This window comes from Scatophagus argus, chromosome 3 (genome assembly GCF_020382885.2).
Source record: "Scatophagus argus isolate fScaArg1 chromosome 3, fScaArg1.pri, whole genome shotgun sequence".
Taxonomy (NCBI): Eukaryota; Metazoa; Chordata; class Actinopteri; family Scatophagidae; genus Scatophagus; species Scatophagus argus.
The window spans coordinates 6,079,911-6,100,354 of record NC_058495.1 but is presented as its reverse complement, the minus strand read 5'-3'; the positions used below and the strand labels follow the sequence as shown (position 1 = coordinate 6,100,354).

The 20,444-nt window shown below is 37.3% G+C and overlaps 1 protein-coding gene across 1 annotated transcript; it reads right to left on the bottom strand.

Moving 5' to 3' along the window:
- Window positions 1-3,515: 3,515 nt before the first annotated feature.
- On the bottom strand, window positions 3,516-18,735 carry LOC124056007 (immunoglobulin-like and fibronectin type III domain-containing protein 1). The gene is made up of 22 exons (XM_046383047.1): window positions 18,533-18,735; window positions 15,607-15,729; window positions 15,013-15,152; window positions 14,088-14,187; window positions 13,281-13,359; window positions 12,999-13,191; window positions 12,795-12,908; window positions 12,422-12,590; window positions 12,038-12,310; window positions 11,587-11,841; window positions 11,270-11,326; window positions 8,551-8,666; window positions 8,239-8,380; window positions 7,850-8,143; window positions 7,388-7,690; window positions 6,892-7,071; window positions 6,657-6,785; window positions 6,481-6,560; window positions 6,090-6,282; window positions 5,220-5,516; window positions 3,969-4,295; window positions 3,516-3,843 (listed from the first exon to the last, which is right to left on the bottom strand). The coding sequence occupies exons 1-22, from the start codon at window positions 18,576-18,578 to the stop codon at window positions 3,839-3,841; spliced, it is 3,615 nt and encodes a 1,204-aa protein (XP_046239003.1). The 5' UTR covers window positions 18,579-18,735; the 3' UTR covers window positions 3,516-3,838.
- Window positions 18,736-20,444: the final 1,709 nt, after the last annotated feature.

Genomic DNA, 20,444 nt, shown 5'->3' with positions numbered 1-20,444 from the left:
CTTATTATCAACCCAAAATGTACAAAAGAACATTCAAATAAATGTTAAAAGGATCTGATGAAGGCATTATGGAAAGTATTTTGATTGTTGTAAAACAGGAAGGAGCATATAAAATATTTATATGAAAGAATAAGTTTCATGTATACACTACAGAGCTGTACTAATAATCTGTCTACTATTTTCTAAGTGATTAATTAATTGGTTTGGTTCACAAAACTTCAGAAAATAGCAAAAATAACCATCAGACTTTCCCAAAATGAAACAAAAATCCAATCAATTGACTAATCAGTAAATTAGGCTTCAGTTCTAATATAGTTGTTTTTATATGATTCATTAGTTCCCTCCATGGTCACTAGTATTCTGGAAGCCACATGACTCTACTTTCTCTAACTGCTGGGGTCATGAGAAACTAGGAGACCTATGGTATGTGGCCATAGACCAGAAAAGGTTGAGAAACTCTGCTTTGGAGGTTCTCCTCATGTGTCATCTATGTTACCGTATGACATCAGCCTGTCAAAACTGGGATGCCTTCACTCGTGACTCCTCCTCCTCATGCAGACATTTGGAGACATGCTGGGACACTGTAAAAGGGGAATGTGAAATCTCACCTAGTGGCTGACTCTGCCCAACTGCTTGTGGAGTCAAGTGGCTGTGCCAGCAATTTAACTGCTCAGGATCCAAACATAGACAGGGGCAGAATATCTTGGAATCAAACTGTTAATCCGATGCACATATCTGTAAATCTCTTTTATGCCACCAACTCTTAAAAATTATGTTTTGCACAGTGAATCCCATGAGGTGCTTAGTTGTTAATTACCAGCAAAACAGCATTACTTTAAGCTCAAACTGCGTGTGCCGAGTGATCAATTAGATTTGTGGGTGTTGGAAGGTTAAAAGGCACTGTGTACTTGATTCACTAATTTGAAAAACAAAACCTATACAGCGAAAATATGAAATAATCATTCAGTTTGTTTGAGCCAAGTCCTCAGCTTATAGGCAGTAAACAGGAAATGACTTTGACCTACTTTCACTTTTGCTTAAAAAAAAAAAAACTGAGTACCAGAGGATTGAAATGAACTGAAAAACTGTTAATGTAGGATATTTTTAATCTTAAAGCTGAGCTGAGGTTTTTTTTAATTAGACCAAAATTGGCTGCATATCAAGAAAATGGCCATAAGGTTTTTTGCACGGCTTTTAAATTTTAAGGACCACAAGAGAAACACTGGAAAATGTGAAAAACGATATCTGACCTTGAACATCTGCAACTCAGCAAAAAAGGTATTATATTAAGGCTTTGATGTGTCACACAGTGTAAACTGATCACAGTCTCATGCTCAGTCCTTTGTTAGTCATGGAAAGTCAGCTGGGAAGGTCACATTCCTCACTAAAACAGCACAGTTGAAATCTTCAATATCAGTATTACAGGATCATCTCAAGAGGTCCATTCATATTTTTCTCTTTTTGCAGGGTATCAAAATTCTTCAGGTTTCACTGCTTTAACTCTTGTACCATGAAAAGAATATCAAGTTTTAGAGCTAAGATATACTTTAATAAACAACTCTACTGTTTCTGTGGCGCTTTTGTGGTCCAGGTTAGTGTGGCTGTGCAAACAAATATTTTTACATAGCTATATAAAATAGCAGCACATCTACCTTTCACAAAATGTAGAAGAAAAAAGTATGTTAAAAAAAGTTATGACTTTTTTTTTTACAGTTATCATATTTTCTGCAGTTGCTCAAATATTTTGACAGCCTAAAAATCCAACGTAATTATTATCTGAGCTTATCTATAATAATAAAATCCTAGTACTTATCTTGATTAAGATGTGTACGAAAATTATTACGTTTCTCACCTACCTAATCACTTATATGGTGTATCTGACTTAAAATACACAAGTGGTATAAATTTAACATTTAGAACTAGTGCGTATTATTTGTCTGAATATCGGCCTCTTTTAACAGCTTGTTGGCACTTGTTAACTGTAACCATCCTGAGTTTCTATCTCGCCATAAAAAAATATTGCTTCTTTTGGTTGTTTTTGGTCATTAATTTGCTCATCATTATTGATGCAGGAAATTTGCCATTAAATAAATAAATGAATAAAATAGACTTACTTTCAGATCTTCACTGTCTATGTTCAGCACCCGTCTTCAGCTTGCACTAGCACTACCCAATATTTCAAAAGTGACACCCCTTTTTGTTCAGTAATAAAAGTTTGGACCGCATAGAAATCCATACATGGATGTAAAGTAGTTGCTAAAAAACCATATTACAGCAGTGGTAAAGGGTGGAGGTTCCTCTTACTCATCCCTATGAAAGCGATCACTTTGCAGCTGGCTCTGGAAATACATTATGACTGTTCATTCAATCTCGTATTGGACATATCAAGTCAACACTTTTCCACCATTACTGTTGACCATATAAACACACCATGCACATTTTATACTTATATCAAGATTCACATTCTTTCAGGGTTAAATTATGAAAAGTTGGAGCATATTTTTTTAAATATATTTACCAGAGATGGATATTCTTGTACTTAATGTTAATTTGTTGAGGCTTTATGATTCATGGATCCACAATAGCAATATACAGTAAGAGTCAAAGCATCCAACCAAAAGCTTTTGATTGGCAGCTTCACAAGGTCTCTAGTAATAGGATCACTGCACTATGAACTTTATTGGTCAATAAACATAAACGTGAGACATTTTATGTGGTAAAATAATCTCTGGTTGAAATGAATTAGCCATTCTAATCAGCCTCCAAAAGTATACACGGAAATTTTCGCAGCATGTCTGTGAGTCACATTGGACCCATGGTGGCATTATAAAAAGATGGTTGCTCATGGTGTGGTGGTGTGTTGGACTCGTTGCACAGAGCAGCTTTTTGGACTCACATTGTCAGAGGTTAAACAAGCGTGACTTATCCAGACAGTTTGAATGGTCTCCCTGACCTCATAAAAAAGACTGACATACTGCAAGAAAACCCTGATGACACAAGTGCAGAATATACACAAATGTCACCTCTAACCTGGCAGAGGGAACGAGGTAAGCACTCTTACAAAGAGCAAATACAATAACAACTTTGCTAAATATTACAGGAAGAACTCCAATCAGAGAATATGATGCCAGATCTAGGCAAAGGGTTACAGAGAAGCAATAGATGTCACAGTATGTATATTATGGACTTGATTTGTGTTGGCCTTGTCAGTAAAATCTTTCTGATATGCACATACAGTTGTCTCGCTGAAAGCTCTTTCTTTCACAGTTATTTTACTGTAGGAATGGAATGAAAAAGTGCACTCAGTTAACAAGGGCTTAATGTAGTACTACGATGTGCATAGTGTTGTGGACTCACATATTGGGGGAATGTGCTCCTGGAAACACTTGCTACATAAGTTTTGCTTTAACTGATTATAGAGTTTGTTTCTCTCAGTGAGGATAGTGAAGAATATTTGCAAAGTTATAGGTAAAGGCAGAGTTCTGTGACAAAACAAGACCAAAAAAGAACAGCAAACACAGTTGTCAATTTGTTAATTTATTATACTTGTTACAAGAGCTTTAAAATTAGACAGTCTGTCTTTGAGCTACAGTTTTGCACTTCACTTGTACTACATAGTTATTATTTCTAATGGCAGGGTAACAATTGTAAATCAGTCACATTTCAAATAAATTAAAGACGTTAGTACTTAGATGAGTTTTGATGGGTTTTACCAGAAATTCACAAAGAGTAATCACATGCCATCAATGCAGGATATGCAGTAAAGCAAAAATCTTCCTCTTCATTTTTTTCCAGAATGTCTCAGTCAGAGCAATAGATGTAAAAGCTTCATGTCATTTTAATCTGTGGAGAAAAAGCAAAAAAAAAAAAAAAAGGAAAAAGAAAAATAAAGAAACACAAAAATAATCATTATAAGAATATACACACAAACAAACAAAAAAACAGGTAATTCTTAAGTTGAACCTTACCTCTTACAATAAGTTTAGTTGAGCACTCTGCCTTGCCAAGAGAATTCACTGCAACAACTTTATATTCTCCACCGTCCTTTGGTTGGACTCTAAGAATGTACATGGAGCACACACCAAACGAGTTGGTGATGTAATAGTTGTTGTCTGAGTTGATGCAGATGCCATTCAGGTACCAGGATACACTGGGTGTTGGGCATCCTCGGACAGCACATGTCATGTAGAGTTGGTAACCTTTAGGTGGGGTGTGGACTTTCAGAGGGACCAAGATGGATGGAGGCCTCTCAAAGCAGACATCCATTGAATTAACTCCATTTGAGGTTACTGGAACTTGATTGGAGAAATCAAAGAGGGAAAGGATTGAAATGATCATTTAGGTCACATGAAAATAATATCCAAAAGGGTCCAGAAATATTTCAGAAATTCACTTGTATTACCCAGATCTGAAAAAAATAGGCTCTGTGGAATGAACAAAACAGAGATTTCAAATATTTATTATTGTCATTGCATGTTGGAAAAGACGTAAGGAACATAAGAGACTACAGCTATGCTAGCAACTCTGTGAGGTTGTACTTCTGGCTCGTGTCAACGTAGCAATATGAATCACAGTGACTATGCTAACATGCTTATATTTAGCAGGTATAATGTTTGCCATGGTCACCAGCTCAGCATGCTTAGAACAGCTGAGACTGGTTGGAATTTCCTTAGTTTTTAATCTATTTGGTCATAAATCAAACTATTGAGTAAGTAGAAGTTTTGATGTAATGATGGTGCTAGACTAAAAAAACCAGGGCAGAACCACAGTAAATGGGATACACCTTGTAAGAACCATTAATGTTTTTAACAAATTTTGGACCAATCCATATGGGAGATCTGGATATTCACATGTATGAAATCCTTGATGACACTGCTGGATGAAAAGTCAGCGGATTGCCAAAGCTAATAGGATTCATCCTCTAGACATCAGGAATATCTACAATCTACGAAGTTCAAGGCAATCCATTCAGTATTTGTAAACATTAAAGATAATCTTGCCTCTTTAGTGTGGCTAAAAATAAGTTCCTAAGACACAGTTAGCATGCTTGACATCGATAAGCTTAAATCAATGATAATGATTCTATAATCTTTTTTTTTCACAATATGTGTATAAGTAAACTATAACTGATTACACATTGTATTACTGCTTTGTATAGTTTGGCTCACTGGAATGGCATTATCAAACATAACTGAACTGGAACAACTATAACAACCCACCTCTGTTACTGTTCACGCCCCATTTAGGTGACTGAGATGGATCTGAGAGGCCCACGTCATTCTTGGCATAGATCCTGAAATGGTACTCAGTCCCAGAAAGGATGTTGTTGGCTGTGTATGTGTTAGTGGAGATGTGGTCTGCTACTGTCTTCCACACTCTGGTGTTGGAGTCGTGTTGAGACACCATGTAGTACAGCCGGTCATCGAGCTCCTGGTCTGGCGACGGAGCCCATGACACTACCACTTTTCCCTGGACTGTTTGCTCCAGCTCAACTGGCCCTGGAGTCTTGGGTTCATCTAGCAACAATTGATAACATGTCCAGTGTCTTATTTAAATAGAAGAAAAATTAACTGTTAAACATTTTCCATATTTTGCCCCCCTTTTTGGAGCAAATTTTATTTATTTTCATTTATTTTCTTCTGTAATGTGCTCAAAAGGAATTCCACTCCTGCGTGGGCTTTTGCCAGAATTTCATTTACCTTTGGCAGCTCTTCTCAATAAATCATATCATATTACTGCGTGTAACACAGTAAGAATTATGCTTCTCATTCCATTTAGAAATTGTTCATTGCTAATTGGGGTTTGACACTGGATTAGCAATATGTTAGTGTATCATTAATTAATTGGCTAAATATACCCAATTATTGCTCAAGGTTGACAAAAACAATGTTCTCTTCTGACCAGAGAAACATAATGTAATTAATTCTAGACAAATTAATCCTCAGTGAAAGACCCAAGTATTGTCAGACTCACATGCACAATATCAACACAAGATAATTGCCACCAGTAGTTTCAGTGCAAAAATATCATTACTGTTTCCACAACTTTTCTGCACCAGACGTAGTTCAAAACCCTGTTATTTTCCTTACCTGTGACTCTAACCTCAACATCGAAGAAAGCCTCACCAACAGAGTTTTTGGCTTTGATAGTGTAAATGGCTGAATCTGAGCGCTTTGATGAGGGAATAACAAGCTGAGACATTCCCTCTGTATTGATGATTTGAATCCATGGAGATATTGGCTCATCATCCTTCAGCCAAGTGATCTGAGGTGGAGGTTCAGCCTGGAGATATCAATATCAGATAAATGAGATAAGGTTTGGGGTATGTGCGGTTGTGTTACAGTTGTCATCACTCAAGAATATGATGGGGCTGAAATGTGGGGATAAAATCTGAAATACAGAACTGACATGAATGGACAGATTTGCGATTCATAGGAGAAAGGCTCAGTAACACATATCAACTTTTATGCTTATTCATACCTCATAGCAAATTTTGACGCGTACAGAATTTCCTGCTCTGATAACAATGAAGTCCTCTGGGTCTTTAAAACAAGGTCTCACTGGATGAAGACACATAAAACATGAAATGCAGTCAGGAGCAAACATGGCTCTGGACAAATCATTAATTTGCACAACAAAGGAATTTAAGTACTTACTGTTGGGATTCTTTGCACACACCATTGCAGAGGGAGGGCTTGGATCCCCTGATCCTGACTCATTGATTGCTGAAACCCTGAACTCATATTCCACTCCTTCAGTAATATCTTTAACTGCGTATTTCACGTCTGAAAATAAGAATTATAGCAATGCAGGAAAATAACAAATAAATGGAAGAAAACTTGCCTTTAATTAAAAAAGGTAACAATATGTGCTTAAGTGTTTCTGACAAACCTTCAATAGGTTCATTAAGTGCATTCAGTGCAATCCATTGATTTGTGTCTTTCTTTCGTTTCTCCACTTGGTAACCAATGATCGGTACTCCTCTGTCTTCCTCTGGAGGGGTCCAGGTCAAGTTAATGCAGGTCTTAGAGGCACTTACCACTTTGGGGGTGCCAGGTGGACCGGAGAGTACTAAAGAATGATGAGTCTAATTAATCAAGTAAGCTCATTAATAATAATTAAGAAGTAATTAAAGATGTGGAATAAATTAGGGAAATCTACATGTTATTACTGCAGGATAGAGCAGACTATTCCTCTTGGAGATAGAGCAACTGTAACGCAAAGATAAAAGGTTGACGTTCTACACTGACTAAATAGTGCTGGTGATAAATGATTTGAAGCTATGACAAAACCTATCCAGAGGCATTTTCATTTATTACAACCTGAGGGAGATTAACATGGGATTTGATGAGAAATGCTAAATGAGACCTCTTTTTTCCACACTCACTCATTATGCCAGCCATAATGCTATCAGTTGTCTCCAGGGTGTCACTAAGGCCCTCGGGGTTCTCTGCATAGATGCGGTAGTTGTATTTCTTTCCATGAGTAACATTCCTGTCTCTGAAGGAGGTCTTGTCAGCTGAGACGTCCCCAAGTTTCGTCCATAGACCCTGTCCTGCCTGCTGCCGCTCTATGATATAGTTGGTGATAGCGGAGCCACCATCATCTTTGGGAGGTTTCCATTTGATCTCAATGTTAGATGAAGTGGTTTCGACAGTCTCCACTGGACCGTCGGGAGGGCCTGGCCGATCTGTTGCGAAACATGGTGAAGAATGAAATTATAGTGCGGTAATGACGCTTAGTAAGGTGAAAGTTGTGTTTATGATTTGGCATGTCAGTGAATGTAGAGGTAAACAAATGCTATAAATATCATCCTTTTATCTCACAGTATTTCTCAGTATTTACGCACCAAGCACAATAAGCTGAGATGTGGCCTCCACAGCCCCAAATGGGTTTTTAAGTTGGATCTTTATTTCCCCCGCGTCTGTTCGCAGGCAGTCTCTGAGCAGCAGCCGGCTGTGATTGGGCTCCCTCACTATTTTAACTCCTCCTCCGTCTTTGATCTCAATACCATTCTTAAACCAACTGACCACCAAAGACTCCTGAGGAGGAAAGGGCATCTTGAAAGCAGCGTTCTGGCCCACTCTTATGATCACAGGTTTGGAGAACTTGTGAAGGTCATCTGGGTCAAAGTCAGGTACAACTGTGAAAAACACAGTTTAATTAAGGTTAATGCACAGGAGTTGTTGCGCCATTTAATAAACTGTATGCTCTGCAATAGAGGGAAGTAAATTGTACCTCCCACAGTGACCTTTCCTTGTGTACTTAGATTGCCTGATACAAAACGATAAATTCCAGAGTCATCGTCTCTGCAGCTTTGAATTGTCAGCTTGTGAATGGTTCCATCTTTGGTGATGGTGACCCCAGCACCTGAGATTAGCTAGTAAATCAAAAGTTAAAGTGAGACTTGCAGCTTATTATCTGTGTCACATTACCAAATGAGCAAGACCAAGAAAACAACACCTCCCGCTTTGTACGTCTTCAGTCTGTTGTTTCTAATTGAGGAAAATGTTTTGTTTTGTTTTGTTTTTTTTCATTCATGGGCTTTACCTGCTCTCCATCTTTAAACCAGGCACCTTCACTGTCAGTGTTCATCTTCACAGTTAATTCAGCTGGTTTTCCAAGAAGAGCATAAATATCAGAGAGTCCACAGGTAATTTCAGGCTCTGGGAAACACAAAACAAAGTTATTCTCCACTTTGCATATTTATGTGAAACAGCTTTCAGAACAGAATACTGAATAAAAGTACACAAGAATAAATTAATTACCCACACACATTCTTTTAACTGCCACTCATTTACATGCTTGTTGAGATTAAGTAATTAAATGGCTCATAAATATCAATTATTTCCTGTGAATAATGGAACAGTCTCAATTAAAGAAAAAAGAAAAATATTAAAAATATGCTTTAAAAAGGACGAAAGGAATTAAGGGTATAATCATAACGTAAACTACAACAACAACAGAACTGCATTTATGATTTGATAGATGTGGTGCGCGTGACATCATAATTCAGGGCACGGTTCAGACATTAGATAAATGTGATCTGGTGTGTGATAAATATAAGTTAAAGCAAGTTATTGACATTTAAAGCAAACACAATTATGAGTAGCAAACATAAAGCTTTCCAAACTTTACAGAAACAGAAACCCACTGGGAACACAAAACTGTCAGAAGACATGAACATATTTAAACAATCTTTGGGTCAGTGCTGAATTTTAAAATGGTGGCTCTACATGCAGGTTATGAAGAATCCCTGTCATTATTTCACACATCATTTGTAAACTGGAATTTGACTTAAGAGAAAGATGATCGATGAATTTGATAATACGATTAGATATTAATATGTTAAATGTGTTAAAAAAGTAAATAAGAAGTTTTTTATTCTTTCTCTTTAGATTTCCTATCTAAGCTCCTGTTGTATTTAGTATCAGGCATACCACCTCCTGCATCTGCAAGGGGAAGCCTTTCACCTCCACTCAGCTTCCTTAAGTAATTTAAATTTGATTCAGTAAATTACTCCATCAATTTTATATGTTTCACAGTTGTCTCTTACCACTTCCTGAGTCTCCTGCTGTTGCTGTTGATGTCCTGTCTGAGTGACCTGTTATTGATCACAGACAGTATAAAAACATTTTAGCTGTTTACTTGATCTGTGTTTATGAATTTGATGACATGTGAAACCTGGATGTTTCAGTGCAAATCATGTATTTAAGATTACCTCTGAGCCTTTTCTAAAGCATGTCACTGGTTTTCATTCACTTTTTTTTTAAAACCAAATAACATTATTTTATGGGTTGGCCAACCTATAATTTTCTTGACAGAGACCTGATAGCTTTGGGGGGAAAAAAACAATAAAAACAAAGCAAAATTGGTAGTTATGTAGATTTGTTGGACCAAAGAAATCTGCGATGTCCAATGTCAACAAATACTCCTGAACTTCAATAAGAAATTTATTTATTCCTATCTTCACCACAGAGAGCAATGGTAGCTTATTTTTAAGATCATTATCGTAAAAAAAAACCAAAACAAAACAAAACAAATAAACAAATAATTTCAGTCTTGAGCAGTGTCTCCAGGTGTTCTTCACAAGCTTTCCGTATCACGATGCAGAGGGAAGTGTGCATCTACTCATGGATGAGAGAGAGGCTGGCTAACTAAGCTAGTTAACATTACAGCTCAGCCAAGGAAGATCACATTAATGTTTACATCCTGCCCCATCATGAGCACAAGCCTCTCTTCCAGGAGTAGACACACCTTTTCTTCTGCATGGTGATACAGCTATGAAATGGATGAGTTTCTGTTTATTGAATTTTGGGAAACACATTCATAAAAGACTTAGAAACAACAAAATGCTTTGAAAATAGATGAGTTGTGTAAAATTCTTGTTGCGTCTTAGTAAGTAGGCACTAACTGTGTTTCAAACCTGTACTACCATACTATTTAGCACATAACAAAATTATTTAGTGTGTCCTAATTCAATGCAGTATATCGGGAAATAGGATGTCTTTAGCATCCGCTCACATTTTGCAGTGTGCAGACCAGCATCATTTTCTGTCTGTTCTGACCCACAGTCTTCTGCACAGCAGAAGATATATCACATGACTGAGCAGTTGAAAGCACAGACAGATGACAGCTCACTGACAGATGACAGAAGCTGCAGTGACAGATAAGAGTGCATTCAAATAAGCACTACATATTTGTTTGTGACTCATGTGTATAATTAATACATACATATATAAACTGTAACTTACTGTGATGGATGAATTTGTATGTCTCAACTGTATGCATATTGCATGCAACAATATATATGTTTTAAAGACAGCCACAGGACGGACTAGAACTGAAAAGAAAAAGCATGCGATTTGGAACGCAGCATAAGTTGTGGACAGGTGATAAGAATCTGTATATTAATTCTCGTGTTCTATTATTCAACTAATTCTGAGCATATTTCAGGACACAACATCAAGGACTAAACACAAAGCTGACATTTAGCCAGTCAGCCAGTTGCAAACCACAGGACACAGCTGTGTAGTAGCATGGCAACACATCTATCAGGTCATCCTAGGAATATTGATAGTCCCAGTACATCTAAATTGGATCAATACCACTAAACAACACAATAGGCAATCAGACAAAGGGCTGACAATAAAACATCTTTGAGAGAGATTTTTATCAAACGATACCAGGATAAAGACACTTAATACTGAAATATTATATTCAAGTAGCTGTCATATTCACATTTGAATACATGCAGAGGTCACCTTACCAGTACTTACTACCTCCACAGCTGGGGGATCCACTGCTGCTGGTTCCTTTACCATTCCTGTCAACCAACAAGTTAACAGTTTGCCATATCAGCAAATTATCATAACGGGTATAGGGAGGTTTATTTAAAATGTTAACATGAATAAAGATGAAAAAGGACTTAATAACCACATAAATAAATATCCATTCACATTTTTAATTATCACATTATTAGTCTAAAGTAAAATTCAGGAGTTGGGATTTGTAATAAGTTTGCCAATATGGCCTCTTCTTTTGTGAATTCAGCAGCCGGTCTCATTAACCTTGTGGTTGGCTTACTTGATTCAGGGTCTTTCTGTGCCTCGGGTTTAGCCACAGCTGGAGTCTTAGTGGCTGCAGGAGCTGGAGGGGATTCAGGTGGAGGTGCAGCTGCTGCAGCTTCTTTTGCAGCTTTAATCTGTTCTTTCCTGTCCTCTCTCTCCTTCTCTAATTTTGCTTGCTGCTCTTGGGCAACCTTCTGCAAATCCATCCCAGATCCTCCTGCCCTTGTTGTTTTCCTTGCTGATTTTTTGCCCTTTTGTGCTTCTTTATCAGCTGAATTGAAAACAACAGATTTGTAGTGAGTGTGCATGTAAAAATATACCAATTATTGCTTATTTCAATAATAAGCAGTAATTGTTATGAAGAATTAGGTATCTTATGCTTTGCATTACTATTCTATTGGAAACGGTCTTCATTATCCATTGAATATTATTAGAATATTAGTTTTTGGTGAACTTGAATATCTTACCTTCAACAATAAGCCATGCATTGCAAGACTTTATCCCAGCGCAGGCAGAATAAATTCCTTTGTCTACCACCATGCAGTCTTTGACCACCAGCCTGTGAATGAGCTTGTCTTCTGAAACCTCAATGTCATATTTATCCCCTTGTTCCAGTGGCACATTCTTGCCAAACCACAAAATGTTGGAGAAGGGATTTGACAGGACACACTCAAAAACAGCATCTTCTCTCTCGATTGCCTTCACTTCCTGAATTTTCACCAAGAAGTCCACCATTGGAACTGGAATATTAAAACAATTGTTTTCTGTTTTTATTTGGGTCATTTCGAATCATTATACAATTATTATTGTTTTCCTTTGCTAATTTGTCATGTGTGCAACTGTAAACTTACTTTTAAAATCAGTAGAAAACATATTCACGTCCTCCACATCCAACTGGTACAGTCCAGCATCATCTGGCATAAGATCCCTCAGACTGAAAATGTACTTTTTCCCCACTTGTCTAAGGCTGTGTTTCATCTTGTCTCCCAACTCTTTTGTATATGGAACCATTTCACCATCCTGTGAGGGGAATATACAATATAATATCCTTTTGGGATGCTGGAGAAATGCCATACTTATGAGGTACAGTAGAAAACATCATAGCAGGACTTCATCAAAACATTCAAAAACTCAAAGCCATATGTTATGTCTGCAAGTTTAGGGGGTTTTAGAGGATGTGCCCCTTGATGATGGTCTATCTTCTAATTTTATTATCACACCAACCTTGTACAGGTAAATGGAGCTGCTTGGATCCAGAAGGTCCATCTCAAGCTCAAAGGATGCAGTGCCATCTGCATTGACCTGAATGGGTCTCAGGTTAGACAGGTTTCTGACAAACTTGGACAAAAACAGAATTCGATGTAAGCAAATGAGCCTTATTTCAAATTTCAAAAATTATAGAATTTTCTTCTTGCACTGGAGTGAAACCTCAGCTTGTTCTTCCTCCCTTTCTTTCTTCATTTCATTTAGTTTCTTGAGCATCCAGCGAAAGTCAGTCACTCCAAACTCTCCACAGATTCTCTCATAGTCTTTCTTGTCAGCGCTGAGCAAGAGCTCCCAAAATTTGGGATCAATCTCACCCTCTTTTTTTGCAGGTTGCTCAGATTTTGGACAGATCTTACTGGAAAATAAAAAAGGTGTGCATGTAGTTGAAGCACATATGTAAATGTAGAGAATGAAAGTCCTTCAACATATGTAACTCAAACCTACCTTCTCCTTTTTAGAACTTTCTTAAAATTCACATCAGTGGCTTCAGCTGCTTGTGTGGCTTTGTTCATTTTGAAACCAACTGAAAGCACAAGAGGGTACTCGCATTATTAACATAATCATGTAATTAAGTTACAGTGGGGACTGCAAAGTGACAAGTACTGAATGAATGTAATACACACAAGGATATGAAGTGGGAAAATGTCAAATTTGGATACAAGTATGCTTAATTTGAAGTAGATAGAGGAGAATACTTGAGACTTTGTGTCATGTAACCCCCTGGATTTGGAGTCCAGGGACGCGCCGGTGCATCTTTATCACATTTCACAATAAGATGACGTAGATGCAAGATACAGCCTCACTGAATCTCTCTTTTAATTTGTGTCAAAAGTGGGGACTACAAACTATATACAAGTTTTTAAATTTTGTTACATGTCAAGTAAAACCCGAGTTATGATAAACAATATGCGTGATGCTTTTTCCTGAACACTGTCGTCACGTTTGCTGCTTGTTTGGTGCGAATTTTAGAAATAATATAAATGTATAATGTAAATAGCCGTACAAAAAAACACCTGAGACATTTACTGCAATTTAAGGTAAATAGCTGTAAATAACTTCTTGTTTGCTAAATTTGTACATAATTTTTGAGATTTACAATTTGTAGGCAAGGCAAGCTAAACCATTTTTAAGATAAAATTCGATAAAATCAAAAGTAGTCAAATACGGACAATGACTCCAGAGGGTTAAATGGCTCTGCCTAATATTACCTGCATTCATTTGTCACCTTCATAACAAGCAAATAGTCCCTACCTGCAATAACGTTCAAAACAACTGTAACCGTGGCTTGTCCATATTCATTTGTGGCAAAGCATTTGTAGGTATCAGCTTGATCTGGCATAACGTTTGGCATCTGGAACACACGAGACATGCAAAATATAAATGATCCAGTGGGTTACATAGTCAGCTTTGTCGTTACGTTTTATACAATATAGCAGTGGTCTGCAAACGTTTTGTGTGTTATGTGTCCCTGCAGCCCTGTAAGATCAGTTCAAGTACCCATTAATCAACACCATTCGTTCAAGTTGTTCTGATTTTAATTTGGATGTTAAAAGTGGATATTACTGGAAAAGCGGATATTATCATTCTTGTTAAGCTTGGTCTTTTTTTTTTGCTTGTCAGTGAACCTTCTGACCCACTTGGAGTGAAAATAGCAGAATTTTTCAAACACCATCCACTAATTTTAGAAATCTATTTCAACTTCTCCTCTTGCTAGCTAATGAATTTTTGAACAGCATGTGGTGTCAAAGTGTTAAAACTCACTCAGGTTAATTGGTTATTGGTTATTTACTGCAATAAACATAGTAAAGAACACATGAGAAAACAATTTGATTATAACAGTGTGGTACAATTACAGACTCTTTTCACTGCTTGACTGGTAGATGGCCTCCTGATATGTAACTGTGTGCCTTTTTATTTTACATTTTCAGTGTCGAGCAGCAGTGATTTGATGCCCATTTCATCAAACTTTCTTTGAGTTTGCTTCTCTCAGGATAAGTGAAATTGGCAAAGCAAAGCAAACTGATGTGTCACAAGGCATTAATGTTATTATACAGCAGCCTTTTCTCTCTTATTCTCTTTCTGCTGATATAGTTTTCTCTGTGCTATTTTTGCTGTTCCTTTACATCAGCATGTTGCTGTATAGTGTCACTGTGATTTGATAGCCCATATCACATGCCTCAAATGTGTGCTCATTGGAATTGGGATCATATTTTGTTATGTATCTTGACGTATCAGAAACGTCTCCATTATTTCTGCTCCATGTTACAGTTGGCTGTGGATCTCCAGTGACAATGGCTTTGAAAAAAGCAAATTTGCCTGGGAAAGAAAGAAAGAAAGAAAGAGACAGACAAGATCAGCCAATATCGTCTTTTCTTTTCTTTTTTTTGAAACACAGAAAACAGATGCAAGTATATTTATATGTGTGTTATTTAGATTAATTATTGATTTGAAATATGCATCCTAACTACATAGAATGCTTGATGCAAAACACTACTTAAGTACATTACAAATGCAAAGAATTTTTTATGCAAAATGATGACAGTGCAGACTTGATAATCTTATCACTTTTCTTGGTTTTAAATTGAACTCCGTGTATGTTTAATTTTATCTGACAGACACAGGAGTGTGTGTTGCATTTCAGGGCTCTGCTCCCACAGGCCCATTGCACTGAAGTCAAGGATCTAATCCATTATGCAGAATCATGGAAATTTCATCTTGGAATATTCTGTGATATTAATGTTTAAAATTATTCTTATACTATCAGTCCTACCCTCTTGGATGGTCAAAGCAATTGGCTTGCGAGTGAAGTCTGGATGGCTTTTTCCCTCTGGTAAGGTCTCGACAAACTGTGTAATCATCACCCCGGGGACTTTAGATCTTTTCTTGATCCCCACTGTCAGCAATGGAAAATGAAATGTCAGCGACAGTACAATTAACACTTTAAAAGAGAAAAGAATGAAAAATATGACTGTCCAATCCTCAAACCATGTTGTTGTTTTGTAGTTAAATCATCACCAACATAAACCATGCTGAAACACATTCTAATGCATGACATATTAGAATGTATGTTACAGTAATATCAGTTTATTATCATTCTCAGCTGTATGTATGTGAAGACTCTCACATACTCTCAGAAGCCTCTCTTGTGTCACATGTTCTGTACATTTACATTCCAATAACCTTATCTTTAATTCTTTTTCTTGGGAATTCATGCCTAAAATTCACCCTGAGAACAGATATGTAGTGATGCTCCAACATATCTGCGCACAAAATATATTTTTGCTTATACAATAGGCTATATTCATAAACCCATTGCATATCAGTTCTTCATGCCTTCATGAGTAGTCAGGGGAAAATATGTCAGCTGATGGCAGTTTGTGTTTTGTCACACAACCCTACCTTCTTTACCATTGCAGTTGTCTGCATCAGGACCTGATGAAGCACATGTTGAAGAGCATATACAGCAAATAACAGCATGGCATTAGCTTTGGATTATCAATTAAACTCAAATAATTCTGAAAGGAACAGGAAATAAAATGACAGGTATTTGATTCCCTGAATGGTTACATTGTAAGATTTGGTAGATGTGTAAATCACATCATCACAGTTGAAACAATGTAATATTTTCATTTTTTTAAAAAACCTTTTTCTTGTCCATCCATGTCAGGTTACAGTGTTATTCAATGGCATGAGTACTATAATGTACATATAAAATACTTCCAAATGTCAAAAATATGTGATTTTCTTGCTCATTTGCAGGTGCTTTAAGCCTGTAAAGTTTGTCTGCTTCTCAGTATACAGTGTTGAAATTGGTATGCAGTGTATGTACACTATATTGCTATAAACTATGATATTATAAGTATTCGCTCATCTGCTTTTAAACGCATATGAACTTAAGGGACATCCCATTCTTAATCCATCAGGTTTAATATGATGTCGGCCCACCCTTTGCAGCTATAACAGCTTCAACTCTTCTGGGAAGGCTTTCCACAAGGTTTAGGAGTGTGTTTATGGCAATTTTTCACCATTCTTCCAGAAGCGCATTTCTGAGGTCAGACACTGATGTTGGACGAGTAGGCCTGGCTCGCAGTCTTTGCTCTAATTCATCCCAAAGGTGTTCTATTGGGTTGAGGTCAGGACTTTGTGCAGGCCAGTCAAGTTCTGCCACACCAAACTAGCTCATCCATGTCTTTATGGACCTTGCTTTGTGCACTGGTGCGCAGTTATGTTGGAACAGGAAGGGGCCATCCCCAAACTGTTCCCACAAAGCTGGGAGCATGGAATTGTCCAAAATCTCTTGGTATGCTGAAGCATTCAGTGTTCCTTTCACTGGAACTAAGGGGCCAAGCCCAGCTCCTGAAAAGCAACAACACACCATCATCCCCCCTCCACCAAACTTCACACTTCATACACACAATGCAGTCAGACAAGTACTGTTCTCCTGGCAACTGCCAAACCCAGACTCGTCCATCAGATTGCCAAATGGAGAAGCGTGATTCGTCACTCCAGAGAACACATTTCCACTGCTCCAGAGTCCAGTGGTGCCGTGCTTTACACCGCTGCATCCAATACTTTGCATTGCACTTGGCTGTTGCACTTGGATGCAGCTGCTCGGCCATGGAAACTCGTTCCATGAAGATCTCTACACCCTGTTCTTGAGCTAATCTGAAGGCATGAAGTTCGGAGATCTGTAACGATTGACTCTGCAGAAAGTTGGCGACCTTGGCGTACTATGCGCCTCAGCATCCGCTGACCCCGCTCTGTCATTTTACATGGCCTACCACGAAGTGGTAGGCCATGTAAAATGCTTCGTTGAGTTGACTTCGTGGACTTGTTGCACAGGCGGCATCCTATCACAGTACTACACTGGAATTCACTGAGCTCCTGAGAGCGGCCAATTCTTTCACAAATGTTTGTAGAAGCAGTCTGCATGCCTGGGTACATAATTTTTTAATTTTAATCTTGATCCTTCTTATTTGAACAATATTCAGTGAAAGACAGCTGAAGACTTTGTGGCTACTGTCAAATAATAAATTAGATTATTAGATTTAGATATATTCACAATTTTAGTCAAATTTATTAATAAATAAAGCTCCTTGTCAACATTATCTTATCAGACTGTTAAGGAGATCAAACTAAATGAATATAGCGTTGTATTCAATTAGTTTCAGGCATATTTTTTCATGTATCTGGGACAAAATGCATGTACAGCCCTGATTCCAAAAAAGTTAGGACACCTGGACATAAATAAAATAGTGTAATGTGATAGTTTGCTCATCTTTTTTGACATATACCCAATTGAAAACAGTACAGAGACAAAGGAAATTTGTGTACCACTTGGAAAACACCATTCAACAAGTAAACGGGTTCAGTGGTAATAAGTGATATGTATGACTGATATGTAACAGTATCGTGTCTGGGTATGAAATGGGAGTCCTCAAAAGGCTCAGTTGTTCATGAGCAAGAGAGATGTGAGGTTCACCACTTTGCCAAACATATGAATGCATGAAGGATATTAATAAAAAAAAGTCAGGGTCAGGTTTTATTTTGCTACTCGTCACCTCTGTGTTTTAGATATAGAAATTTGAAATAAAAGACATAACAAATAAAAGTTGTTTAGGTGTGCTGACACACCAGCTTGATTAGGGGAGTTCTTCTTGTCTCCTGTCTCCTGTAGAATGACACTTAGTTCTTACCTTGGCCAGCAGCTGTCCCATCCGTCACTACTGATCGTCTTAACATCTTGGCTCCTTTGATCCCTGATTGGATTCCGAAAGATTTCCCCAACTGCAATAGATGACTGAAGAAAATGAAGTACAATATTTATAACAAGTGGGGTATTAAAACAGCAGGAGTAGAAAACACAATTAATTATTCACTAGTAGCTTTCTGTTGTTATTTTGCTACCATAAAATAGAAAAGATGCCTGCCTGAGAGCATCAGTTGATGGCAAGAAAGTTCCTTAAGCATTGAATAACTTAAGACAAGTTTTGTGTGGCAAGATTTGATTTGAGCTGTGTGGCCTGAATTTGAAAATATTCTCTTCCAGTTTAACAGTTTTATTTTGAGATATTGTGGAGATGAAAAAAATGCAAACCTGCTTGAGAAATTCAAGAGTTAGTTAAATTGGTTTTATTTGTTGGGATTTTGAAGATCACAAGGTCCTGGAGGAGCTGATTATTTGAATAGATTAATTCAAACAAGGGTACAGCTTGTCAACTGGAACATTACAAACAACATTACAAAATGAAAGAGTAAGGGCACTGGGCATCATTTTACTGCAGATTCTCAGCATACAGCAAAAGACACTTGAAATTAGAACTGGTGTGTAGAATTTCACATCAACCTCATGATGTAATATCTTACCACGGTTTAAATATCATTATTCAAGGGTATTTGTTGTCACATACAGCTGCAGCATGCTGGGTAGATATTCAAATGACTGCATGCTTATCAACTCAACCTTTTTTTATGATCTGTCAGTTCCATTTGCAGCAGGGATCTCTATTAGTATACTGCAATCTTTCATTACCCACGTGTTTGCTAAACTTAGAATGACAAATGTCACCTCACAAAAATAGACTGGTGGAACATTAATTGTAATGGATTCAGTGTTGCTGGGGCTTAAGGGGATTTGCAGAAATGTTAATATTTGTTTAGAAAACCAACTCCATGCTAGGCATATATTAACTTCTTATGACTGAGGCATACACTGACTTGCAAAAGAAATGTGTCCCTCTCTCTAGTTTGTTGCACTGTAATATTAAGTTGTTTTTTTAAAGTAACTTTGTGTAAGATATGATCAGTAACATCTGACATCAAAATACACTAAATATTTTGTCTCAGGTAGTATTTTTCTTAATCGTTCTATTATTATGTTGTTATTTGCTCATATAGGGAATGGATTTTCTTCATTTGGAGAGATCATAGTGTATCACCTTAGTGAACTCTTTTCAGTACCTTGCTGCGATCATGTAATATTTATTGACATGACTTCAATAACTAATGCATTGGCTTTGCTGCTTTTAAGTTTGCCAATATTAACTCTGCGTTAAAACTAAAGGTTAAAAATGCCATGTGGAATTTTTGCCTGCTAGTGGCACTAAGGAGCAATGTTTTGTGAGTGTGATTTCTAAATTTTAAGAAAAATCAGCCTTGTAACTGTTTAATGACAACAAAAATCTTTCCTTGAGGTCCATATTTGGTAAACCTCATGGATATACATGCGTTTGACCTAATGGAGCTATGTTGTTACTGTTTAGAAATCTCTCTGTGTTTTCCCTGCTGTGACAAGTCAAAATGTCTGTGTTGCAACCAGTTCCCACAGTTAGTCTACAATGAAAATCCACCTTTGATTGGAATTTCCTTTTTGAGTATGGTTAGCCAACAGTTTGACAAAGGCTAGATATTCAGAGAATGCATGCAGTCCCTGCTATAAGGGTAACCTGGTTGCTAATAACAAGAGCCCGTTTCCTTAAAGTGGGATGCAATAACCTTTAGGTACCTGTGTTGACATTGTCAAGGCTGTAAATCATTACAGTAGATTATATGTCCTGTTACTCCCTGCATTGTTCTTTGTCCTAGGTCTTCAGTTTATAGTTTTGGTGA